This window comes from Sus scrofa, chromosome 11, assembly GCF_054392235.1.
Source record: "Sus scrofa isolate SSC_HxYL_T2T_F1_AM1 chromosome 11, Sscrofa_HxYL_maternal_Yorkshire_Landrace_v2.0, whole genome shotgun sequence".
NCBI classification, from domain to species: domain Eukaryota; kingdom Metazoa; phylum Chordata; class Mammalia; order Artiodactyla; family Suidae; genus Sus; species Sus scrofa.
In genome coordinates this window covers 75613221-75641211 of record NC_139393.1, presented here as the reverse complement: position 1 = coordinate 75641211, position 27991 = coordinate 75613221, and the positions used below count along the sequence as shown (strand labels likewise).

General features: G+C 42.2%; 2 protein-coding genes across 8 annotated transcripts in view; both read right to left on the bottom strand.

Annotated features, from left to right (window-relative positions):
- TM9SF2 (transmembrane 9 superfamily member 2) overlaps nucleotides 1-12577 on the bottom strand; it is a 61671-nt gene extending 49094 nt beyond the window's left edge. For all 7 annotated transcript variants that reach the window (XR_014819822.1, XR_014819823.1, XR_014819824.1 and 4 more), the window contains exon 1: nucleotides 12241-12577. Coding sequence is in view for 2 of the 7 variants with exons in the window: in XM_021065854.2 (XP_020921513.1) it covers nucleotides 12241-12411 (171 nt within the window). In the remaining 5 variants the exon portion in view is untranslated. The remainder of the gene's footprint in view (nucleotides 1-12240) is intronic.
- A 605-nt stretch (nucleotides 12578-13182) lies between these two features.
- The window catches only part of LOC110255850 (uncharacterized), a 65960-nt gene continuing 51151 nt past the window's right edge, over nucleotides 13183-27991 (bottom strand). Inside the window, exon 7 of the mRNA XM_084982228.1 lies at nucleotides 13183-13302. Coding sequence (XP_084838354.1) covers nucleotides 13241-13302 — 62 coding nt within the window. The 3' untranslated portion in view covers nucleotides 13183-13240. The remainder of the gene's footprint in view (nucleotides 13303-27991) is intronic.

Sequence of the window (27991 nt, the reverse complement as noted above, 5' to 3'; positions counted from 1 at the left end):
TTATAGTGTAAAAGCATCCAGAAACATGACATAACTGAATGGGCCCAGCTACAGCCCAATAAAACTATCTACAGCACTGAAATTTTTCATGTAATTTTCTCTCATCTCTAAATATTCTTTTTTTTTCTAATTACTTAAAAATGTGAACACAATTCTTAGACCAAGGACCCTACAAGACAGCAAGTGAGATTGGACTCCTGGTTATACTTGAGCTCTGTTTTCTAGGTATTTTTCCTTTTTTTAAAAAAAAACTTTTTAGGGCCACACCTTCAGCATATGGAACTTCCCAGCCTAGGGGTCAAATCAAAGCTACAGCTGCTAGCCTACACAACAGCCAAAGCAATACCAGATTCCAGCTCATCTGCGACCTACACAGCTCATGATAACACTGGATCCTTAACCCACTGAGTGAGGCCAGGGATCGAACCCACGTCTTCATGGATGCTAGTTAGGTTCATCATTGCTGAGCCGTGACAGGAACTCCTCTAGGTATTTTTCAATGTTCTCTTTATGCAGCCATGCCTGAGGTATGCATTCGTTCCCAGGCCAGGGATCAAGCCTGAGCAAGCCTGAGCAACCGCTGTGACAACTCTGGATCATTAACACACTGAGCCAGCAGGGAACTCCCCAGAAGTCTTTAAGTTCACACCTTAGGCATTGCTCTGGCTCTGCTGCAGGCCAGCAGCTACAGCTCCCATTCAACCCCTAGCTTGGGAACCTCCATATGCCACAGGTAAGGCCCTAAAAGACCAAAAAAGACCAAAAAAGACCAAAAAAAAAAAAAATTCACACCTTAGGGGACCCAAAACAGGGCAAAAGGTCCAGAGATCTGATACCATGTAAAAAAAATTTAGGACACTGTTCAAGAGGATATAAATTTAGGGTAAAAGTTTCTTCCATTTCTAGCCATGGAGAAGGCAAGAATTTCTGCTTAGCCTATGATGTTCTCTGAAGTTTCATGGTACATCTTTCAGCTGTAGGATTATGACATTGAGGGAAAACCCTATTCTCATTTTCTGACTTCTCTTATCAATCCTTTTAAAATCTTTTTTTTTTTGTCTTTTGTTGTTGTTGTTGCTGTTGTTGTTGCTATTTCTTGGGCAGCTCCCGCGGCATATGGAAGTTCCCAGGCTAGGGGTTGAATCGGAGCTGTAGCCACCGGTCTATGCCAGAGCCACAGCAATGCGGGATCCGAGCTGCGTCTGCAACCTACACCACAGCTCACAGCAACGCCGGATGGTTAACCCACTGAGCAAGGGCAGGGACCGAACCCGCAACCTCATGGTTCCTAGTCGGATTCGTTAACCACTGCGCCACGACGGGAACTCCTAAAATCTTTTTTTTAAATCTTCCAAAATGAAAAGGTCTTAATTTTCTGAGTCATCTATCTCCTTGATCATGCCGGCTACTTTTCTCAGGACCTCACTCAACTCTCATATCTTTCTTAGAAGGTATATCATTGAGAATTACAGGCAGAATTCAAGGTACAAACATCAAAGTTTTAAACATGTGTACAGAATGACACTGTTACTTTTCATTAGCCTTTTTACCAACAGCATAAATTTTTCAATGACACTTTTCAACTCTTTCCAATGTTCTGTAACTGATAGCTTAGGACTCATCATTTCAAAAATACAATTGTTAATCATTTTTCTTCAAATATACTTTAACTTGTCCACGACCAAATTAATTTACTACTTTTTGTTTTCTGATATAACTTTAAGAGGATTTCTGGAAGCATATTCCCATTGGCTATATATTATGTTAAATACAATAGCTTAATACCACTAGCACATTGAAACATTTCATATTAATTCTCTTGGCTAAATTTCAGATCCACGTTAGCCTTAGGTACTCGTTCTGGAAGTCTGTCTTCACTTTTACCACTCCCCAGGGTTTATTCTCTACTCCATTCCACCCTCAGGCTAACCCACACCACTTTAAATTCCAATTTAACCCTTTTAAAAAACACTCTTGTCAAAACTTCTGTAATCAGATTCACTGGCTCCAAGTCTACTGTAAATCTCTGATTCAAGCTCTGGAAGCCAGGAAGAGTTCTCTTCTAGCCACCGTACTAGTCTCCTGTTTATATAATTTAACATCATTTAAGCTGATTATTACCACATCTACTCCATTTTAGTCTCTAACCCAAAGACCCACACACCCTTCCCTATTTTCCTATTTGCACATTATTAGTTTTTTTCCATCTTACATTTAGCATTTTGTCTATTACCAAATCCCCAATAAATCTGCCCAATCTGTCAACTTTTCCTGACCTGGTGAAGTAGCTTAAAATTCTACTCCTAATAACAAAAATGTTAACAATGTCACCTAACAAGCATGTTTCAGCCTTGCTTCGTGATTTATAAGGATGTCTACAATTATCAAGGGCTGTTCACAAAGTTTTCCAAGATAGCAATATGCAAAAATAATTCTCACTAATCTTTCACCTAAAAACAAAATTAATTTCATTTTTAAATTTTGTTTTCTATTTTAGGGCCGCACCCATGGCATATGGAGGGTCCCAGGATAGGGGTCCATTTGGAGCTACAGCCGCCAGCCTACGCCACAGCCACATCAACTCGGGATCTGAGCCGTGTCTGCGACCTACACCATAGCTCCTGGCAACACCAGATCCTTAACCCACTGAGTGAGGCCAGGGATCTAACCCACATCCTCAAGGATCCTAGTCGGGTTTGTTAACCACTGAGCCACAAAGGGAACTCCAAAAACAAAATTAATTTTAACATGCAGCATATAAATAAGGAACACAGCTTCAGTTTGGAGGCAGAAAAGCATCAGACTGCTGAGTTCCTTTCCAATCCTAGGTCTGCTGTTAATGTCCATGTGCTCAGGGGCAAGTACTTTTGAATGTAAGGAATTAAATAAAAATAAAACAGAAAATACAGAAGCTCTTGTATTTAGTTGGCATACAATAAGTTAAATATTTAACTATAAGCTAGACAAAGACAACTGCTATCTCCTCTTTTCTTCCATTTCCGTATGTGTAAGGGTAACTCTGAGGGTTTCTGTGGGAAGCCCTCACATTAAAGGACATTAAGGACAGTAACTTCTATTTACTGTTTATGCCTATTCGTTACTTACTTCTTGGCTATTAGCCTAGAAAATGGGAAAATAATAATTATCAAGCTAGGGAGTACTTGCTCTACTTTAGGACATTTAAAACACACCAGAATACTGGCTCAAAAAAGTAAGTAAACACAACTGCTGCTACCACTTTTAATTTCTGCTGTTCTCAGTCCTCCACGTTTCTTCCTTCTAGTCTCTTCTGTCACTTTTCCACACTTACTTTTACAGGAAAGTTAGTCCATCATCAGTATCACCAATAAATTATGGACCTTTCTTGTTGTTCAGTGAACTAATCAAAACACACCCAGGATAGTCAGTTCATCTTGGCTATTTTTGTAACACTTTCATTCATTCTTCCTTTTTTAAATTGTGAGAATTTGAAGATTTAAGATTTAGCTTATTTAAAACAAGCTTAGAAATGTAAATTAAAATTAATAGCATCTTTAGTATAGAATAGATTTACAACATACTTGTAAATACACTACATGTACAATACTGTTTTAAATGTCGACCCTTACAGTGAAACAAGGAAATTTCAAAGTGTCATAGAATAATAAGATCCTTGCAATACAGTAGTAGAATAAATGTTAAAAACTGAAAGAGAAGTTCCTGCTGTGGTACAGTGGGATTGGCGGTGTCTCTGCAGAGCCAGGATGCAGGTTCAATCTGCTGTCCAGCACAATGTGTTAAAAGATCTGGCACTGCCACAGCTGCAACTGCAGGTCAGATCTGATCCCTGGTCCCAGAGCTCCATATGCCACAGGGTGGCCAAAAAAGGGGGAAGAAAGATGCAAAAAAAGTTGCAAGAGAGGATAGAGAAGAGATGGAGTGGGAGTACAGAGTTAGCAGATGCAAACTAGTATAGAGAAAATGCATAAACAACGAGGTCCTACCATACAGCACAGGGAGCTATATTCAACATCTTGTGATAAACTATAACAGAAAAGAATATAATACACACACACATATATACATATATAAAACCAGATCACTGTTGTGCAGCAGAAATGAACACAACACTGCAAATCAACAATACTTCAATTTAAAATTGCAAAAAAGGAGAAAGGAAATGAGACTACTAGTGAGCTTACGCAGTTTCATGAAGGGCAAAACTGTGCTACAAACCTCATGACATTCATCCCCCAAAAATATAAATACATACACAGATAAAAACAAATAGGGAAAAATACAAACAACTGTTGCCTCTAGGTGTCTAGGTGAATATACAAGCGATCATTACACTATTCTTTCAACTTTTTTGAATTCTGAAAATTGTCACATTTAAAAGTTGGAAAAAGCAAAGGCTGTAAAAGTGAGAGCAGACTTTATTCATATTATGATGCGATGGAAGCCAAATCAAAGCAATAAGAAAGACTAAGGAGTAAAACTTAGTATGAAAAGATGTTAGAAGCAGGACAGAGGATTTCAAAAAATACACAGGGGGAAACAGTAGAATTTGCAATATATGTGAAAAGTGAAGAACATTCACAACAACAAATCCTGAAAAACCCTGAGAAATTCATTCAATCAACACATTTATTCAACGCCCACAATGTCCTATATAGACACTGTGAATGCTATAATAAAACAAAATACATGAAGGCTTGCCTTTCAAAGAATTTATAATCCAGATGGGGAAATAGGGCATACATTCAAGGAAGTAAAAGAGAAAAGAAACAAACCTATTTATATGTTCTTGGGATAGTTACTGAATCTCTATGGGGTTTAGTTTTTCTTATTAAAATAGCAATGTGCTATAAGAGGGCAGTATTTCATTAATTTTAGGTCATTTTCCACTCTAAACATCATCTTTATTTCCCATCCAAAAGTTAAGTGCATCTCCTCCTGGAAATTTGCCTTAAATAGAGACAGCCAACTCTCAAATATCACCGACATGACTTGAAAGAGCCTTAGAGGTCACTTCCTCACATTCCTACTTTCACACTGTTCCAGTGAGTTATTACAATCATGAGAAGTTGTGACAACATTAAACATTTTAAGAAAGTTACAGACTAAGCCTAAAGCAAGACTGTAAATTCAAAAGCAAGACTTAGATAAAGCAAGGCTGACTGCAATCCCACTCTAAGAAATTTCTCATGGAAACGGTTTATTTAATTTAGATTCTATTGTCTCCCTTCTAATTCCTCTTCCTCCCAAACATACAATTTTACTTCCAGTCCCCATCTGCCCGTTCTATGTAAGATCCCAACTTCGGTCAAACCACACCCTATTTTATTGCCTCAGGCATGTCATGCTGTAGGACTGCAACTCTCCCCTATTTCCTTGTTCCTTTGTTTGGGTTCAGCTTTTACAACCACCATCCCATTTGTCCTACCTACAATTGTTTTTCAAGGTAGGAAGGAACTCAGTGAAGAAATGTATACATTGACTTTATACACAAATGTGTACAAGGTATACCAATGACTTTGCATAATGATCAAAGGAAGTAACTAGTCACAGAAGGGTCTGAGATACAAAGACACAGCCATAGAAAACTATGGAAGCCTGCACCTTATGCTACATTTAAGTTCTCGTCTCCTAGTTTACTTCCTGTAGAAGTAACAAAAGAATACAGCTGTCTTTTGCCCTACCACTACTTTTTTTTCTTTTTTAATCTTTTTGTCTTTTTAGGGCCACACCCTTGGCATATGGAGGTTCCCAGGCTAGGGGTCTAATTGGAGCTGTAGCCGCCGGCCTACGCCAGAAACACAGCAACGTGGGATATCAGCCGCATCTGCGACCCACACCACAGCTCACAGCAACGCTGGATCCTCAACCCACTGAGCAAGGCCAGGGACTGAATCCACAACCTCATGGTTCCTAGTCAGATTCGTTCACCACTGAGCCACGACGGGAACTCCGCCCTACAACTGCTTTAATATTGGAAAAGTCTATAGTGGGAAAAAGTCTGAAGAAGGAAAACCTTAATTCAGATATAATTATCTATCCAAATATCCAAATAGAAATCCAGCACTATCCAAATAGAAATGCTGGAACTCACAAATGCATGTTCATGAGCTTTGAGTTATCCTCTAACCAATAAAGCCCAGAAGCTCATCTCCTAGATACTTAGGTTCTTCTTCGTCTCTCCCATCAAAAAATAAAATTTTAACTTTAGACTATACTAAAGAAAGGAATAAATATAAAATCTGGCTGCTTAAAATTGATTACATATGTCACCAGCTCTTTGTTGATAACTGCAGTAATTGTGGAAGTCCAGGATCATGATAAGTAGCCAGGGATCTGCAGGGCAGGGCAGGAGAAGAGGCAGAGGGCTCAGCACTATCCCCATACAGTGAAGAGCCCAGACCTGGGACTCAGACACTCCTGGAGTTGCACCTTAGCTTCGCTACTTACTAGGTATCTGTGCTTGAGAGAGTACTGCATCTTACTCAGGTTCAGTCTCCCTGTCTAAAAATCACAGGGTTGTTTAAAGATTAACCAAGGTTAATTATATACCTGGCACACATAAAGTACACAATCTGTAGTCTTTATCATTAGCCAAGGTTTGAAAAGTGAGAATAAGAAGAGCAAAGAAAAAATATTCACAAATTTCTTATAAAGATTTTCATAGATACTTAGTTAATTTTCACAGTAATAGAGAACAGCGTTGTAGAGCACAATTAAAGTATAATTCACTACAACACTTACTAAGAGGCCACTGTGATAGAAAACTGCAAGGAAGAAGAGGAAGGAAGGTTTGGAAACTGGGCGCCAAGGTTGACCAAGCTCAGACCAGTCTCTAGAATTTGTGCGCGTCCGCAGGCAGAGCACACCTCTGGGGTTTTGTTTCAGAAGGTCAAGTAACACCCTTGGAAGGGCTTCCCCTTGTGGAGAGCCACAGGCAGCAGGACAGAATTTCATCCAAATGGACCATGCTTGCTTTCCTAATCCTAGCTCTCAGATCCACTATCTGAGAGCAATCAGCAACAAGCACAGGTTCAAAGTAATTTTATTCAAAAATTTAATTTCTGAACAAAGACCTTCTGACTCAGTTCCACATACTTTTTCACAGGAAAAAAGAACAATCCCTGGAATGTGAATTTATCACGAAGTCATTCTTTCTGATGCCAGATTTTGTATTTGAAACAGTGTTAGTAATCCTCACACACTGACTAGTTGCCAGAAGCTTAGAATCAGTGCTCTTACTCTAGAAAAAAAAAAAAAAGTATGAAAAGACAAAACTAAATATCAATAAGTAAATTATATCAAGTATACTGTTAATTTTACATGTAAATTATATATTTTTTAAATATTTCAAAATCTTCAATCTATCTCTACGGTCAAATCAAAACAGGTAGATATACACTCATTCTTGTATCTGTTCAGAGCAACATTCAGAATTGTTTTCTTAAATTTGACTAATTCCATATACACACTGCTCCCCAAATAAAAGAGAATTCATTAAAGCTTCTAAAAATAACTACCAGGGGAGTTCCCTTCATGGCTCAGTGGTTAATGAACCTGACTAGTATCCATAAGGACTCGGGTTCATTCCCTGGCCTCGCTCAGTGGGTTAAGGATCTGGCATTGCCATCAGCTGTGGTGTACAGTGAAAACTCAGCTCAGAATCTGCGCTGCTGTGGCTGTGGTGTAGGCCAGTGGCTACAGCTCCGATTGCACCCCTAGCCTGGGGATCTCCATATGCCATGGGTGCAGTCTTAAAAATAAATAAATAAATAAAAATAAAAATAACTACCAAAAAAGAAAGTTTAAAAGCACAATTTTGGGGAGCTCCTGTCGTGGCTCAGTGGTTATCAAAGCTGACTAGTATCCATGAGGATGTGGGCTTGATTCCTGGCCTTGCTCAGTGGGTTAAGGATCCATCGGGGCCCTGATGTAGGTAGCAGCCAAAGCTTGGCTCCAGCATTGCTGTGGCTGTGGCACAGGCTGGCAGCTGTAGCTCAGACTGGACCGCTATCCTGGGAACCTCCATATGCTGCACGTTCTGACCTAAAAAAACTAAATAAATAAAAGTATGATTTTGATTTTCTTTTTTTATAAAAAAGCTATGAAACCAATTCATCGAAACCTTTTTTTTTTTTTAAACCACCAGGGGGTATATTTAGTCATTTTTCCTTCCTAGACAGAAAGAAAATCTTAATCTTTCATCTAAGAACATGACCTGTACATCAAACAACAAAAAAGTGGCAAATGTTTTCTAGAATTTAGTTGTTCATGTGTCAAGCCACTAAATAACTGCTTCAAAATTAAAAGCAGTGTGAACTGCTCACTGATCTTCAGGTACTAGCCATTAGAATGCACTCAGCACACTAAGACTCGATCTAAAGCTAACTGAAATAGTCAAGAACCTGCCCAGGGTAGATTAGAACGGTACATTTTCCTACGAAGATCAATTCACTTCTGATCAGTGCTGATTCTACTTCTTGCCATCAACATTATCATCCCTTGATTTTAAGAAAGTAAAATGGATCACAGAAGAAAGGAACAACACGGTTCAATTTTTTTAATGCTGTGGTCTCAAAACCTAACAAAAATAAGACAAACGAGAGAATAAAATAAAAGAGGAACCTCAATAGCAACAAAAGTAATGTGGTACTAAAAGATATCTTAGGTACTCTCATGAAGCTATTAAATTGATAAATAAATAAAAACTATAAATATTGTGGCGACACAGGGAATTAGCCAGCGAGTAGCACAGTGAGTCACACCTATCTTTCTTCAGAGAAACCTACCAATACTAAATAGAACTATAAAATCACTTCTAGCCTTTGACCTAGCAATTTGTGAATATGCTAGTAATTCCTGCTAAATACTTGTTGTACACCTAGAAATGTAATAAAATTCATTAAGTAATAAAATAAATAAGTAAATAAATAAATACATTCTAGCAAATAATTTTTTTTTCTAGAAAAAAAACTGGGACCAATGTAAATGCTCTACAAGCAAGAAACAGTAAGCAAAGTATAGTAACTAATGGAATGAAATACTACGTCATCAATAAAAACCAGCTGATACTCAAATGTATATGTAATGACAGCAAGTTTTTAAAACTTGCCACACAACAGTCATACTATAAAGGCTAATAAGGATCATAAATCATAAGTTAGAGAAATATGAACAGAATTTTATGTTCACTGGACTTTTGGTTCTATGCCAGTAAACTGAATATAAAATAATTTCAGGAGGAGAAAATGACTAAATCCTCAGGGTTCTTTTGACTGTCTTTCAATATACATAACGAACTAAGTACTGGACTTGGGCTTCACAGGCTATGTAAAGACTACATTCTATGATACACTTATGTTAAAGATAAACGTGTTTCATCTCTACCATTATGAATGTGTCATTACGTTACGACAATGATAAACACTGTACTTTCTCCCTAAGAAATGCAAGGTATCTTTAAAGAGGAATATATAATAAGCAAATGTGCTTATCTTTATTTCACAGACGGAAAAACTGGTGGAAACAGTATCAGTGACCTGGCCAATTCATCCAACTCCTGGTACCATAAACTAACAGCATCTTCTGGAAATAATTACTCCCAGTTCACAATGCTCACTTTTAATTTTTTTTTTTTTTTTTTTTTTGGTCTTTTTGTCTTTTTGCCATTTCTTGGGCTGCTTCCGCGGCATATGGAGGTTCCCAGGCTAGGGGTTGAATCGGAGCTGTAGCCACCGGCCTACGCCAGAGCCACAGCAACGCGGGATCCGAGCCGCGTCTGCAACCTACACCACAGCTCACGGCAACGCCGGATCGTTAACCCACTGAGCAAGGGCAGGGACCGAACCCGCAACCTCATGGTTCCTAGTCGGATTCGTTAACCACTGCGCCACGACGGGAACTCCTTTTTTTTTTTTTGTCTTTTTGCCACTTTTAATTTTTAAATTCTCTTCAAGTTTTCTAATCGTATACACAAGACTGTACTCCTTAACAAATACGGAATGGATGAGAAAAAAAAACTGTTAATACCCTGATTGAAGTAATGAAAATTTGAACTATTTACTCTTTTTCTCCTTTGAGAGGCAAAGAGAAGAAATATTAAAGTGTCCTTCAAATTCCACAAGCAAGAATTTCTAGGGAAAAACTGCTAAAAGTACATCTTCCTTAAGATCTGTTTCTATTGACCAAGCTGTAAAAGCAACTGGCAACGAAGAGGAAATTCAAACATTTCTGAAAAATGATTTGTCTTGTCTGTTTCATCCTTATACTTTTGGAAATTAAAAATCCAAAAGGGCCCCTGAAATTAATCAAACGTGAACTAAAAGTAGCTACCTAAAGAAGGACCTGTTGAGGAAACAAAAATTGTCTAACTGGCAGACCACCTGTAAATTTCACTCATCCTCAAGTTTGAGGTCCCTCTCAAATGTCACTGCCTTTGTAGCTTTCCCTGAAGACTCTAATACATAGCTGTTTCCTCATTGGTGTTTCAGAGCACTTTGGAGGGACGGCTTTTGGAACATATCAGATTTTGATAATCTGTCATATGCTTATGACCTTTACTTTGACGTTCCTAAAAGAAAGAAACATTTTTTTTTGTCTCTAAGGCACTAGGAATACAAGACTGCTATTAAATTTATGTTTTTTGGGGAGTGGGGTTGGTCTTTTTAAGGCCCCACTCGCGGCCTATGGAGGTTCCCAGGCTGGGAGTCGAATCAGAGTGGTAGCCGCTGGCCTACACCACAGCCACAGCAACGTGGGATCCGAGCCGCGTCTGCGACCTACATCACAGCTTACACCCCACCGGATCCTAAACCCACTGAGAGAAGCCAAAGACAGAACCTGCGTACTCATGGATTCCAGTCAGATCTGTTTCCGCTGAGCCACCACGGGAACTCCCGATTGCTGTCAAATTTAAATTCGAAGACCAAATTCTAAGTTTTAAAGGCTGGTAACTAAAACGTTTAATGGAAAAACCAGGGTGCTTGCAGGACTCGCGCTCTCCTCCACTTGGAAGCACTATTTTCTTTCAGTCATAACCCCCAAAGAGTGAAAGCTTCCTGCACTGCAAGTGTATGGGAGCCACAGTATTCAAGTGCTAACTGCTGAGTAACCCATAAATATCCTTAGACATTTTTAGAGATCCAAGTTTTGAAACAGAAACTGTAAAATGCCATGAAAGAATTTAATGGCTTCTTTAGTGCCCTAAAATAAGCTCAAAATTCACAGCTATAGTAAAGTTAGCAGTAATAAAATAAACACCAGCTTTAGAAAAAGCAAACTTAGTAAATAAACCTATTTATAGATTGTAAAAGATTGCTAAACGATTATTTGAATTGTTAAAATTACTAATGGTTTCAAAGAAATTCTCATGCCCCAAATGTTAAGTTTTAGCAATCCAAAATAATTGTATATGTTTCCTGTCCTGCCCTATGCCCAATAATCTAGAAGCAGGTTACTTATTTCTCTTTTACTAGTGGTTAAAGTGAAAAGCTTGAGTTTGAGGTCGTAAGAGGTCAAAGTTTTCAAGGTTTACCCTAGAAGAAAAGGCCAGCTTCTCCTGTGGTCTGCTCCTTTTAAGTGTTTCAAACAACCTCAGAGAACTAAACAGCGTCATCTTATGTATCTTCTGCATATTAAAAAATCTTTTACACTTCAAAGATAGAAATTAACTATGTCAACCATCACAGCAATTCTTTATTAATGCACTTTACGCGGCTCTGGGTGTTAAATTCCACAAATAAGGAAGTAATCGCTAATCGTGAGGTTTAAAATGCCAAAAACCTAGAAAGAACGAGCTCGTAACCAACCAGGAGTTCTAGAAAAGTAGCAAACTGGCAGCAATGAACTTAAAAGTTGCTGGAAGACCTGGCCGCCCCCTTCCTTGCAGAGCGTGACCGGGCTGTAAGCGAACACCCCCAACTCGTGGAACGCTCGCTGACCTGCACGCATCCAACTCCAAGGGAGCGCCGGACACGCACAGTCCCCGTTTCAGGACAGCTGCACACACACTAGCTCTCGGCCAGACGGGAGGAGAGCCCGAGGCCCACCGAGTCCTGCAGAATCCACCCCGCTACCAGGCCGTTCCGGAGCCTCCGGCGCACAGCCGCGCCAACCCCAAGCGCTTCTGGGGACACTGGACCGCACCCACTGCTACGCCCCCTTCCCCTCGGGCCCCGGCCGCCCAGGCACGGAGAGGCTTCCCCTTCCGACAATGCACCCGGGGGTCCGTCAGGCCGCACCCACCTTGCACTCGTCGCTCTTTTTTTCTACGTCGCAGAAGTTGACGGGCGCCAGGCCGGGCAGGTAGAAAGCGGCGCCCCGACGCGGGCCCGGGGCGGCCCCCAGCAGGAGCAGCGACAGCAGCCACAGCCGCGGCCACCGAGATGGAAACGACGCCGACAGCCTGGCGCTCATGACGGCTGTTCCGGGGAAAGGGCAGCCGAGCCGCGGGGGTGAAGAGGGAAGGAGGGACGGGGAGGCTCGGAGACGAGGACCAGGCCGCCGGAGCTGAGGGAGGCCGGCCCCGCGACGGACAGTTCCGGTTGCGCTAGGAGACACCACGGGTTCCGCAACAGAAACCGAACCGGGCCTCGACGGAGCATGCGCAACGCCGCCTGCACATGCTCAGTGAGAGCGGCCGCCGGCGCCCCCAGGAGTTTCCGGGAGCCGGAGTGGAGGAAATCCACTTTCCAGGTTTTCAGCGGTCCGGCTGGAGTGGTTGCTTTGAGGGAGGTTCCAGCGCTCACGTTCCGATTCCAAATTCCGATCTAGAGCTCCCTTGGGGCCCGGCGCCGGCGCCGCAAGCTTTCTGCTTTGTCTCAGTTTCCCGCGGTTTCCGCACCCCAGTAAGCAAAGCAGTTCCAGCAAAATAGGAATCTGGTATCATCATCCTTGAGCACGTCTCTGTTGCTTTTCCTATTGAAGTGATGCAATGCCCTTCTTTGCTGTATACAGACGGATTTGTGTGTTTGTGCGGTGCATTTTTTGAGTATTTTTCAGGGAGAAACTTGTGTTTTTTGGTTTTTGGCAACACCTGAGGCATGTGGAAGTTTTGGGGGCCAGGGATCAAACAGGGGCCACAGCAGTGACCATGCCAGGTCTCTCACCCGAGGAACTCTGAAACTTGCTTTTGGTGACAAAAAAAAAAAAACAGAGAGAGGGAGAAGAGAAAAAAATGCACAAAAGTTTTGAGTTAAGTTTTATTCAGGAAATTTACTGAGGACTGTAGCTCGGGAGACAGCCTCTAAGCTCTGAGCACCTGCTCTGAAGAGGTAAGGGAGAAGCCAGGATATATATGTTTTCCTGCTGGAAAAAAAAATAATCAAAGATTACTGATATCAAAGATTACTGCGGGAGTTCCCGTCGTGGCGCAGTGGTTAACGAATCTGACTAGGAACCATGAGGTTGCGGGTTCGGTCCCTGCCCTTGCTCAGTGGGTTAACGATCCGGCGTTGCCGTGAGCTGTGGTGTAGGCTGCAGACGCGGCTCGGATTCCACGTTGCTGTGGCTCTGGCGTAGGCCGGTGGCTACAGCTCCGATTCAGCCCCTAACCTGGGAACCTCCATATGCCGCGGGAGTGGCCCAAGAAATAGCAACAACAACAAAAGACAAAAGACAAAAAAAAAAAAGATTACTGCGAATCAGGAAGAAAAGACATCTCAAGTTAAGGATTAGTGCTTTTCTAGGTATGAGAAGATGCAAGAATCTGGGTTCACTGAAATTATTCCCTAGATATCCTCTTAACTATCCAGGGTCAGTATCCAGAGCACAGAATACTCCCGTTTTTCTCCATCCTGAATTCCCCTCAGGGCACCCTGTCGGTGGGGGACTGGTTTGATCATTGTAGAAATGGAATGGTGGACAGTCTTTGTTTAAAAAGTCAATTCAGCTGAACCTTAGAGTTCAATCGAATACTTCAGAAGATGGTATTCATGTAGACTTTCTAGCAAGGAATCAACCCAGAAGTACTTCAGCTGAGAAATCAAACAGGGGCACGTTTACTAGATGGACAATTCAGAAATTTGTGGGGCCCCAGGCAATCCTATCTAAATTCTTGTGGGTATCTGCACGTTTTCTCCTGGACAGTTTATAACATTAAATTTTCAAAGGAATCTATGTGCAAAAAAGGCTAAGGACCACTGTTCTATGCTGGGGAGTAAGCAGAACATGCTCGCAAAGATAGTTCCCACTAAGAACTCCAGCTTTGGAACAGCACTATTAACTTATGGGGACCTTGAGCAAGTTAAATCATCAAGTCCCAGGAAGTATAATAGGATGTCCATTGCGAATGAAAAATGGTACCTGCCATATCCGTCATCAGAGGATGTTGCAGCCATGAAGACAGTACAGCCCCAGCTGACAGTGAGCCCTGAGGGAACTCAGGATGGAGACAAACTGCCAGGCCCTCAGCCACTGCAGCTACCGCCAACTGTGCACCCTGAGGGGATTCCGGATGGGGAAAAGCAGGATACTGGTCCTGGATAGCTAAGGCGCATACTGAAGGAGTATTTCCAGTGAGGCCAGACTCCTGCATCTTCCCATACAAGGAACAGTGCTAAATTTAATTAACTCAAGATGTCTGATTTTCTTTAACCATAATCTTTTAAAGCTCTTACTACCTGGTCTTTCGCAAAAACAGCCATTATATCCTGGCTTCTCCCTTGCCTCTTCAGAGCAGTCCTCAGAGCTATCTGAAAGGCTTAAGTCCTCAATTCTGTCCACCAGATAAAACATAATTCTCAACTTTAAGGTGGTGCATTTTTTTCAGTCAACACCATATTCTTTAGGTGGTTGTGAAGATTAAGGGGCAAGGGTTAAGCACTATACAGAGGAAAGGCATCAAGTGTTATAATAGAAACTGCAGGTGTAGGGGGTGGGGGTGGTTGGGGGGCCTGAGCAGTTGGATTGTATTTAGGTCACTTCTCCTTTGAGCAAACAATTAATATATTTGCCCAATGTATTTGGTCTAGGGAAAAAGAATTTATAATATTCTATTGTTGAAGTCACAGAGATTTCCAATATAATACGAGGAAGCGATGTTTCTCTCCATTTAGAAAGGTAGCAGAAGAGAATTAACATTATTATTATTATTTGTTTTTTGGGCTGCAATTGTGGCATGAAATTCCCAGGCCAGAGGTCCAATCGGGACTGTAGCTGCTGTCCCACACCGCAGCAACAGCAACGCCAGATCCGAGCCACGTCTGCGACCTACACCACAGCTCACAGCAAGGTAGGAGGATCCTCGACCCACTGAGTGAGGCCAGGGGTCGGACCTGTGTCCTCATGGATACTAGTCGGGTTCTTTTCCACTGAGCTGAGTTACAAGAACGCCAACATTTTTTGTTCACTACCTTCTGTTTATCCAGTACCACTAAATACTTGAACTTCACTATCTCAGTGCCCCCCCATCACAAGAAAGGGCACTGCTGACACCGCCCCCCCCCCGCCCCCATGCTTCTCAGGCCCCAAACCTGGGAGATAACCTAAATTTCAAGTTCCTTCACTCTCCACAAACAGTCCTTCAACAAGTTGTGCTTGCTGGACCGCTGAACTAGACTAAATCCTCCGTACTTACCATGTCCACAGCTACAGCCTAGTTCAAGCCAAAATCTTAGTTCTCTTGAACCTGTACTAAATGCAATAGCCTCTCAGTTTGCACTCTTGACAAAGCGATCTTAAATCTTTAAATCCCTCCGTTCTACTTTCTGCTTAACCCGCCCCCCAGGCACTCCTCACTACTTTATCACTACCTGGAGTTAACGTGGTTATTTGTTTACTGCCTCACTCCTCGTTTATACGTACACCCCGGGGGAGTAAGGACCTGGTCTCTGCACCCCAGAGCCTAGAGCAGCGTATGGCACATAAAGGAGACAAGAGCAGCAAGTAACTACAAAGTACTGCAGGTTTGGTACCGGCTGGACCATGTAAATTCTAGATCTGAATTCAGAATCGAAGGCTTTTGAGCGCTGAAATAAACCTGAGGTTTTCCAGATGCGTTTAACCTCTTCCACTGACAGAGGAAAGAAGGCGGACTGAGCGCCCGCAAACGGTTACTCCTTGAGACTCAGCGGACGGAGCCGGGGAGTCTATGGCGGGGGGTGGGTCCTTCCAAATCTCGCCGCCCCCTCGATCCTCCGAGCTCAGCATCAGCAAAAACCCGGATAAGTGGAGTTCTTCCTCAATGAAAATGATCTCCGGACTTCAGACGCAACCCGGGCCGCCCAGCGCCGATCGCGCGTGCGCAGGGCCGGCCAGCATCGCCTTGCCAACCCCTACCCTGGCGACCTTCTCCCCGCTTCCGCCTCCAGAGTTCAGACACGTCATCCCGCACGGCCGGGGCCTGGTGGGAGGGGCCGGGGGCGGAGCTCGGCCGCGGGGCGGGGCGGACTCCTTACTTCCGCATCCAGCCTTGCCAGGGTTTCTTTCTGCTACCTGGGGCAGGTGGCACCCAGGTACCGGGAATCTGGCGTGGCGACATTGCTCTGTCCCTCACCCAGGCAGCAAAATGGAATCCCTGGCTTGTGAGCGCCTCCTCCCTGGGCGCTGCCACGCAGAAGGGCTGAGTGAGGATTCTAGTTCCAAACTAGGAAGAAATGAAGTTTTCCTTCCACCCACCCCTTGACTGTGACGCTCCCTTTCTCCAAGGACTAAATAACACTTCTGACTCGGCCGTAAAACTTGAGGGACAGGATCTTCTCCTTTGCTACAGTAGCATTTGCTGGCTCCATTTAAAGCTGTTAAAAATCCGGTGTTTATTTTTTCCACTGCTTTATGCCAAAATTATTTGGACAGCTGTTTTTCTGAATTTCCCATGGCTTCTATGTATTTCTTCGCAAGTGAAATCATAGGCTGCCCAGTTAGATTTTAATTTCAGATGAACAATGAATCATTTTTTGGTCTGTGTATGTCCCAAATATTCCATGGGACATGCATATGTTTTATCTGGCAACCCAGCTTCTGGACACGGTGCAGGAAGCATAACTGTAGTCTGCTCATTACACGCCTGTAGCGATTTTCTAGAAGATAAAAATCACCTCATTGCCATTCTATTTCTGATATAAAATTGTGATAGTTCATGGAACCAAAAGTCAACCATAGTCCTTTTTCCTCCCAGTCTAAACACTGTAACTTGGGGAGTTCCCCTTGTGGCACAGTGGTTTAAGAACCCAACTAGTATCCATGAGGATGCGGGTTCAATCCTTGGCTTTGCTCTGTGCATTAAGGAGCCCACATTGTGGCAAGAGGCAGTAAGGGTCAAAGATGTGGCTCAGGTCCGGCACTGCTGTGGACAAAAACACCAGAACTTAGAAATGAAAGTCCCCTTAGGCTATAAACACAACCCTTGGTAGCTCAAAGCCAAGGGTATCTTAAGTTTTAAGATGAAAAATGATTCCCAGGACAACATGATTTGATGTATAGGCCAAAAGTAGGAGATGTAACCAGAAGAAGGATTATTTGGCCAGCAAAACCTTGAAAAATGAAAGCGACAGAGGCAAACACCAAAGTATAAAGACTCCACATCTGCAATGGTTGTAATCTCTGTGATGTAAACGGAGGTGTTTTAATCGTATAGCCAGTTCTACTTGCTCTGAATTTATGCCTTAACCCACTATCTGCTTACAGGGTGGCTTGTCATGTAGTTTGCTTACAGAGAGAGGACATTTGCTGGATTCATGTAGCTGATCTCCTCTGGAGTTGTTGTTTTAACAACTTTATTGATGTGTAATTTACATACCACGCAATTCACTCACTTAAGTGTACAATTCAGTGGGCTTTAGCAAATTTATTGAGTTATGCAACTGCCGCCATAATACAGGTTTAGAACATTGCTCCAAATAAAAGAACCTTTAACATTTAACCCCCTTTTCCACACAGCTCCAGGCAGCCACTAATCTACTTCTGGACTCTATGTAACTTTGCCTTTTCTGACTCTTCTGGGTTTTTTAAAAAAATTATTAAATAATAATTTTATCTACCCATCAATTTCAGTGTCTGTGGCTAATGTAAATTCACCCTAGTGATAGGTCTGTTTTTAAAGTCTTGACAGGGGAGTTCCCTTCGTGGCGCAGTGGTTAACGAATCTGACTAGGCACCATGAGTTTGAGGGTTTGATCCCTGGCCTTGCTCAGTGGGTTGAGGATCCGGCGTTGCCGTGAGCTGTGGTGTGGGTCGCAGACGTGGCTCAGATCTGGTGTTGCTGTGGTTCTGGCGTAGGCCGGTGGCTACAGCTCTGATTAAACCCCTAGCCTGGGAACCTCCATATGCCGCAGGAGTGGCTCAAGAAAAGGCAAAAAGACAAAAAAATAAAAAATTAAAAAAATAAAGTCTTGGAGTTCCCGTCGTGGCGCAGTGGTTAACGAATCCGACTAGGAACCATGAGGTTGCGGGTTCGGTCCCTGCCCTTGCTCAGTGGGTTAACGATCTGGCGTTGCCGTGAGCTGTGGTGTAGGTTGCAGACACGGCTCGGATCCCGCGTTGCTGTGGCTCTGGTGTAGGCCGGTGGCTACAGCTCTGATTCAACCCCTAGCCTGGGAACCTCCATATGCTGTGGGAGCGGCCCAAGAAATAGCAAAAAGACAAAAAATAAAATAAAATAAAGTCTTGACAAGAAAATAATCTCTGGCTGTTAGATTATCCTGGATTCCCCAGTGTCAATGCCCTCCAACCAAAGACCATGAGGAACACACCAGGGGTTGAGTCTATCACTAGTCGAGTTTATTGTCTGATACAGTGAAGGGAAATGCACACCATGGGGAACCATGAGGTCAAGAGGGGGTGAGGAAGGGGCTCATCGGATTTGGTGCTTGTGCTGGATGATTTGGGGGAGTGTTTAAAGAAATGGAGCTTTGCTCTGGGTTGGATGCTCCCAGGAAGCTGGGGTAATTCTTAAGACTCGGTATCTTCTTAGGAGTTCCCTGGTGGCTCAGTGGGTTAAGGATCCAGCATTGTCACTGCTTTGGGTCTCGTTATGGCAGTGGCACAGGCTCAATCCTTGGCCCAGGAGCTTCTGCGTGCCGTGGGCATGACCAAAAAAAAAAAAACCCCAAACCAAAAAATATCTTAGTAAATCTTGTCTAGAAGGAGGGCAGACTAGTCTGAGGCTAAATCTATAAAACTGGTACAGAAACAACAGTCTCTACTCTTAGTCAAAGTGGGGGATGTTTGGTCATTTTGTGGTGTGGAAAATGTTCAGGGTTTTGCCTATGGTCTAGACATAATTACAAAGGCTTCCTGTTTTGTGTTGATCATGGTCAGAGTGGCCCTGCTAATGTTCATGTTCTGTGAAATGGTTTATACCCAGCAAGGCCTCACTGTGATTACCAGGCCAGCTCCTGTCAGGGTCTGCTTTTCGCTTGTTCACCAAGATAGTGCCTTGTCTGGAAAACTAGCCAGCCATTCACTCGTCTGTGCCACTAGATATATTTGCCCTTTTCCTGAAACTTTTGCAAAAAGGATAATCCTCTGGGTAAAACCCCAACCCTCAAACTCAGATTGATCATTTTTATGAATTTCTAAATAGTTCACCTCCATCTCATAAGTGAGGCAGTGAACAATATCAGCGTTCTACTTGTTTGCTTTCTTTCATGACATGTATCTCTTTTTTTTTTCTTTTTTGGCCACCCCATGGCATATGAAGCTCCTGGCCCAGGGATCAGATCCGAGCCGAAATTGCAACCTAAGCCGAGGCTGTGGCAATGCCAGATCCTTAACCCATTGTGCCAGGCTAGGGACCAAACCTGCGTCCCAGTGCTCCCAAGATGCTGCCAATCCCATTGTACCACAGCGGGAACTCCAATGACCCTCTATCTCTCTCTCTTTTTTTTTTTTTTTTTTTGTCTTTTTTTGTTGTTGTTGTTGTTGCTATTTCTTGGGCCACTCCTGGGGCATATGGAGGTTCCCAGGCTAGGGGTTGAATCAGAGCTGTAGCCACCGGCCTACACCAGAGCCACAGCAACGCGGGATCCGAGCCGCGTCTGCGACCTACACCACAGCTCACGGCAACGCCGGATCGTTAACCCACTGAGCAAGGGCAGGGACCGAACCCGCAACCTCATGGTTCCTAGTCGGATTCGTTAACCACTGCACCACGACGGGAACTCCCCTCTATCTCTTAAATATAGTTTACCATCATTTGCTGTGCATATAACAACAAAAAGTTCCTATCCAGGATACAAGAACTCTTATAAACTCTTATAAAAGATAACTAAATAGAAAAATGGGCAAAAGATAGAACAAGTGCATGAGAAGAGTAGATAGCCCATGGTCAACATGAATGAAAACATGTTTAACACCATTAATCATATAAGAAAATTGCCTATTAAAACTTCAGTGAGATATAAATACTCACACAGCTGAAGAACTAAAATTTAAATTCTGACAATACCAAGTGTTGACAAGGATGTGGAACAGTTGCAACAGTTGTACTCTGCCAGTCGGCATGTAAATTGGTGGGAAATTATTTCACCTGCATGTTCTATAACCCAGAAGTTTCACTCCTAGATGTAAATGCTTACTTACATTCACCAAAAGATGTGTTCACCAAGAGGGAACTCTCTAGTCCATCTATGGTAGAATGGACAAACAGATTGTAGGATAGTTCTACGATAGGATACTACACCACAGTGAAGACAAATTATTGTTGAACACAGCAACGTGCCTTCATCTCATTTGTATGATTCCACTTATATTAAGTTCAAAAAATTTCTACGATGTCAGAAATTAGGGTGGTGGTTACCTTTTGGAAGCTATGAAGAGGGAGTGATTAGGCCAGCCTGTGATGGGGACTGCATGGGGCTGGATAAATGGTCTATAGCTTGATTTGGGTGGTGGTGACCTAGGCGAAGTCACTTTGTAATAGTACATAGCTCTGTGCTCTCATGCACTTGTCTGTATGTATGTTATACTTCCAAAGAAGTTTATTATTATTGTAAATAACATCATCAAGAAGTCGGGAATCATTGAAGTTAGGTGTTGGGTACAGGAGATGCAAGAGGGTACCCTTCTCTCTAGTCTCATGCGTTTGAAATTTTCCATGGTAAAAATTAGTATATGTATATACTAATAGTATATGTATAATATGTTTGTGTGTATGTATACATGTGCAAAGGTGTATATATGTATATATGATTATTTGTAAATATTTGAGTTGCTCCTTGACTCGCCAGTCCCTTCGAAAGCGAACAGGATTTTCCAGAAACCATGGCAATATGACTATGTAATAGTCACGTAATTCTTTTATACTATGTTGAATTTGGAAATTAGCATATCAGAAGGCCAGCATATTTAGACAGTATTAACCAATGAAAGCAATATATCTAATATGTGAAACAAATTGAGTGAACATTTTTATACATGTATTAATGTAAATATGTTTAATATATATTATATGTATATAGATAAAAGATAGATTGAAGAGAACACAGTATCTTTTACTAGTAAAAGACTAGTAAGCCAAATCCTATTAAAATGAACTTTAGCAGGGAATACAATTTTTTTTATTTCATTGGAATGTTTTTGTTTGTTTGGGTGGCTTTGGGGGGGGGCTGCACCCATGGGATACAGAAGTTCCTGGGCCAGGAAACGAACCCATGCCCCTGCAGTAACCAGAGTCACGGCAGTGACATCGCTAGATCCTTAACCCACTTAGCTACAAGGAAACTCCTGGAATGTTTTGAATATACTAGAATTCAATGAGATTTGAATGTAATTCATAAATTGTGATTGAGAGAAATCAATACATCATTCCATACATTTTGTTTTTTTTATTTTATTTTAATTATTTTTGCTTTTTATGGACGTTCCCAGGCTAGGGGTAGAATCAGATTGTAGCTACTGGCCTACGCCTTAGCCACAGCAACGTGGGATCACAGCTGCATCTGTGACCTATACCACAGTTCTTGGTGACACTGGATCCCCAACCCACTGAATGAGGCCAGAGATGAAATCCGCATCCTCTTGGATCCTAGTCGGATCCATTTCTGCTGTGCCACAACGGGAACTCCCATTCCGTACATTTTGATTTGGACTCCTGAATGATTGATTTGAAAATTCTGAGTATCCCGAGGTATATTTCACTAAAGTAAAATATTGGGCAAGGTTTTTAGAAAAATATCGAGAAAGAGAAATTAAGAGAAAGGGTATGTGAAGAAGGGGAGGGACTGGGAGTTTGGGATTAGTAGATGCAAACTATTGCATTTGGATGGGTAAGCAATGAGATCCTGCTGTATAGGGAACTATATCTTGTTACTTATGATGGAGCATCATGGAGGAGAATGTGAAAAAAAGCCTGTGTATATTTATATGTATGACGGAGTCACTTTGCTGTATCGCAGAAATTGACAGAACATTGTAAAGCAACTAGAATACAAAATTTTTTTAGAAAAAGAGAAAGGGTATGTGAACCAGGACATGATTGCCCAAAAAACCATATGCGGACTGTCACCCCGTTACTCTTAAGCAGCTGTTGATTGATCCGAAATATACAAGTTCCCCCCCAAGAAAAATACTTGAGTAATTTGGGGTTAGAATGTTTATTGAAAATAAAACGTGAACCGAAGGAGTTGGGGAGCGTGGATTGAAGGTAACTGTCTAGAAATTCAGTGGTGTCACTGGGTGGTCACGTTTTTCTTGAGCGCCAACTTTAGAACTTATTACCCCTGTGAGATGAACCTCACCACTGTAACTAGATGAACCATTTATAAGCACTGCTGAAACATTTCAGAAGCCCGATACAAAACAGAAAAAGCCTGTAGGCAAACAGGAACACCTGAATACCCGCCCCTTACCCTCCCAAACCCACTTATCAAGAGGGAAACGGTCTGATGACCAGACTTTTCTCTTACTCCTGAGAAGTTCTTCACCTCTTGGAGCCTAAGAATTACCATAGAAGGTCGACCACAGTACTCCATGCATTCTGAACTTTGAAAGCCACTTAAAGGACTTTTAGGGAGTTCCCGTCATGGCTCAGTGGTAAACGAATCTGATTAGGAACTGTGAGGTTGTGGGTTCGATCCCTGGCCTTGCTCAGTCGGTTAAGGATCCAGCGTTGCCATGAGCTATAGTGTAGGTTGCAGATGTGGCTTGGGTCCCGCGTTGCTGTGGCTGTGGTGTAGGCTGGCAGCTACAGCTCCAATTAGACCCCTAGCCTGGGAACACCCATATGCCGTAGGTGCAGCCCTGGAAAAGGCACAAAGACAAAAAAAATGAAAGGACTTTTAAAGGCACTTTGGGGTCTTACACAATTTTTGTCAAATGTGCTGACTTTAGAACCCAACACCCAATTCAGCCACGTTCCACTGCAGTGCTGCCTCCCAGTTAGGGGTGTAGATAAAAGGTAACATGACATCCAGTTACCTTTACAATTCAGATAATAATTTTTGAGTATAAGTGTATATGCACCATGTCTACCTGGAACATAATTATCTAAAACGTATTTGTGGTTTTTTTTTTGCTAAATTCAGCAACCCTAACACTGATGGATCCTTGGTTAACAGAATCACACAAGGACTCAATAGGGGCTTCCCAATTAAGGTACATTAAAATAAAACTGGCGGGGGATTTTGTAATGAAAGAGTTATTATAGAATAAGAAAAAGATGAACTACCCTATATAAAAAGGTACAGAAGTGAAGAGACACTTCACACACATACAAAGATATACAGACAGCAAAAAGCATTTTAATATTCAGCCTTGCTTGTAAAAAAAAAGAATAGCAGATTAGAAAAAACCTTTTTCTTAAGCTACCAAGGAAGAAAAGATAAAAAGTAATGATAGTGCCCAATGTGATTTCATATCGGATCATGAGACTTAAATATCCTTTCTGGAGGACAACTTAGCATTGTGCATTTTTTCTTTTTTTTGTCTTTGTCTTTTCTAGGGCGGCACCCGTGGCATATGGAGGTTCCCAGGCTAGGGGCTGAGTTGGAGCTGTAGCCGCCAGCCTACACCACATCACAGCAACGTGGGATCTGAGCCACGTCTGCAACCTACACCACGGCTCACGGCAACCCCAGATCCTTAACCCACTGAGCGAGGGATCAAACCTGCAACCTCATGGTTCCTAGTCAGATTCGTTAACCACTGAGCCACGACGGGAACCCCTGTGTATTTTTTTAAGACTTAAAAATGCATATAATCTGAAAGAACAATTCTTCTCAGGATCTTTCCTAGAGAAATACTTGAATGTGAAAAGATTTAGCTCTAAGTATGTTCACTAGCATAATGTTTTATTTTAGTAAAAAACAAGCAAAAAAAGCCTACATGTTCGATAGAAGAGTTTATTAAATAAGTTACAGTACACCATTCATGCAAGGGAATGCTCTGCAGCCATTAAAAATTATGCTGAGAAGTAATAACACAGAGGTTTAAGATACATTGAGAAATGAAACAAGTATATTATAAAACAGCATGTGCATTCTGATTTCAGTTTTGTTTTTAGAAAATGTATACACACTGTTAAGAGAATGAAAAGACAAACAGAAGACTGGGCGAAAATATTTTAAAATCACTTAGCCGACAAAGAACTTGATTTCAATATATAAAGAACTCTCAAAACTCACCGGAAAGAAAACAAACAACTCAAAAAACGGTGAAAGACTTAACAGACACACTATCAACGAGGGTGTGTGGCTTGCAAATAAGCTTGTGTTCAACATCATTAGCCAATAGGAGAATGCAAATTAAAACTGTGATGAGGAGTTCCCGTCGTGGCACAGCAGTGGTTAACTAATCGGATTAGGAAGCATGAGGTTGCGGGTTCGATCCCTGCCCTTGCTCAGTGGGTTAATGATCTGGTGTTGCCATGAGCTGTGGTGTAGGTTGCAGATGTAGCTCGGATCCTGCATTGCTGTGGCTCTGGCGTAGGCTGCCACCTACAGCTCCGATTCGACCCCTAGCCTGGGAACCTCCATATGCTGCAGGAGCGGCCCAAGAAATGGCAAAAAGACAAAAACAAAAACCAAAAAACCAAAAAAAAAAAAAAAAAACCCAAAACAAACCAAAACTGTGATGAGATTCCACTATGCACCTATCAGAATGGCTAAAATCAAACACACTGGCAATACCAACTGCTCACAAGGATGCAGAACATCTAAAACTCTTGTAGTTGCTGTTGGGAATGTGAAATGGTCCAGCCACTCTGGAAAACAGTTGGGCAGTTTCTTATAAACATACACTCACCATATGATGCAGTAATCCACTCCTAGCATTTAAAGTCTAGAGGAATCAAGGTGTTCCCTCAAGGCTCGGAGATTAAGAATCTGGTGTTGTCACTGAAGTGGCAGGGGTTTGATCTCTAGCCCAGGAACTTCCACATGCTGAAGGCATGGTAAAAAAAAAAAAAAAAAAAAAAAAAAGAAAGATCTAGAGAAATGAAAAGTTATGTTCCCACAAAAATCTGTACATGGGAGTTCCCATCATGGCTCAGTGGTTAACGAATCCGACTAGGAACCATGAGGTTGTGGGTTCGATCCCTGGCCTTGCTCAGTGGGTTAAGGATCCACCGTTGCCATGAGCTGTGGTGTGGGTCGCAGACACAGCTCGGATCCTGCCTTGCTGTGGCTCTGGTGTAGGCCGATGGCTACAGCTCTGATTGGACCCCTACTCTGGAACCTCCATATGCTGCAGGAGCAGCCCTAGAAAAGGAAAAAAGACAAAAAAAAAAAAAATCTGTACACAAATATTTATAACAGCTGTAGTCACAATCACTAGAATTAGAAACAACTCAAATGTCCTTCAATCCATAAACACATAAACAAACTGAGGTACATTCGTACAATGAAATACTACTCAATACTACAAAGTAATGAGCTGTTGATACACACAGCATCTTGAATGAAGCTCATACACACGGAGTGAAAGAAGCCAATCTCAAAAGGTTATAGACTCTATGATTCCATGTATATATTCCCCAAAACCAAAGCTAGAGTGACAGAGAAGTGTTTGCGAGAGCCAGGCATTGGGGCTGAGGGTGTGATTACAGAGGGATAAGGAGGCAACAGGGGGAGGGATAGCACTGCCATGTACTCTGCTTTTGGTGGGGGTAGCATGAATCTAGCTATGTGTTAGGATGCCTAGAAACAGGTATTTAAAAATGACCCAAAAAATAAACAGAAAAAAAAGTGGAAGGACACACATTAAAATTTTTAAAGTGGGAATTTTTTCTGTGCAGTCCAATACAGGCAATTTCCTTCCTCTAGATTCTGTAGTATTTCCATTTTTCAAAATAATGAATATTTGTTTCATTTGTAAAAGGATTTTGTATAGACAGATGATGTATGGTTAAGTATATAAATATGTACTGTATATTTACACATATGTAAATAGATTTTATAGGAAAACTTGAGTGATGCCTGCCATTATTACACATTGGTTCAGCCTTTTGGGGGCCAAGAAGTTTCACCGTGCTTTTGGAAAAATATATTTTAGAGAAGATGTTTCTTTTACTTTTGTAGGAACTGGAAGTGCCATCATCTTCCCAGAAATCTGGTACTTTGTCATAGACCATAGCACAGTGCCTTGGCCTCCGTGGCACCATGAGGTTTGCATTAGCATCCATTAACCAATTTCCACTTTGTGGTATGCAGCCAGAAATCCTTTTGAAATAGATAAATGTGGAAGTGATGATGCCATCATAGACTAAGTATTTGTTTTCCTTTCTTATCAGTTCTAGCATGTCTTCCAAGCGGATTAGAATCCTCATCAAAAATTAAGCGTCAGGGGAAGAAAAAAAAGAATTAAGATTTAGGAAGCGGCCAGACGTTTCGATAGCACTTGGCTTATTTGATTTTGCTCTGCAAAAGTAACCAAAGTTGGAGTTCCTGTTGTGGCTCAGCAGAAACGAGTCTGACTGGTAGCTATGAGGATGCAGGTTTGATCCTCAGCCTCATGCAATGGGTTAAGGATCTGGCATTGCTTCGAGCTGTGGCATAGGTCACAGATGTGGCTCTGATCTGGCGTTGCTGTGGCTGTGGTATAGGCTGGCAGCTGCAGCTCTAATTCGACCCCTGGCCTGGGAACTTCCGTATGCTGCAGGTGTGGCCCTAAAAAGACCAAAAAAAAAAAAAAAAAAAAAGTAACCAGACTTATGCTAGGTGAAATTTCTAAATGGTTTCATCCAAAAAAACCAAAGTGAAGAGCTAAAACCAAGAGCATGAGGCCCCCTTAGTCATTATTTGCCACATCCAAGACAGAAGCCTGAGCTTCTGACTGCAGAATCTTTGGCACTGAGAAGCAGACTCCTGCTGGGCTATGCCAGTCAAACCTAAACACTCCTTGAGGGATCCCAGCCTCCCTCATCCATGCGTGCCTGGGGATGGGACGGTCCTAGGCTGCCAGGGCCCTGGGGGACAGTGCTTCATCTGTGCACTTTGTCTGGCTGATATGAAACTCCTGACTTTGTGTATAGCCCTCTGGTCCATTTCATGAAACCATTTCTCAGCCCTGTTTTCTAAATATATATGGAGGAAAAATAAAGCTATTGATTTTCTTAAGGTTAAAAAACAAAACAAAAACCCTGCCATGGCCTCTAGCAGGAAGTGAAGCCACAGGAAGTGAGGCCAACTTGTTTCTCAAAAATCCACAGCTGTTATCAGACATTATGCCTCCTTTTGGCTGTTTGAAAAAATAAAATAAAAGACCAAACCCTTAAGAAATGATACCTTGCCCGTCCTAGCCTTTTGTAATATCCTTGCCCCATGTGGCAAAGTTCTCAAGACAGCGTTTGACTGTGAGTAATTGGCTGTCTTGACAACTTTACCACACGGGGCAAGGATATTACAAAAGGCTAGGACGGGCAGGGTATCATTTCTTAAGGGTTTGGTCTTTTATTTTATTTTTTTTTTGCCACACCCTCAGCATGCACAGGTAGTTACTGGGCCAGGGACTGACTCTATGCCACAGCAGCAACCCAAGCCACAGCAGTGATGATGCCAGATCCTTAACCCACTGAGCCACCAGGGAACTCCTACACTTCAATACCTGCCAGTCTGGGGACAAG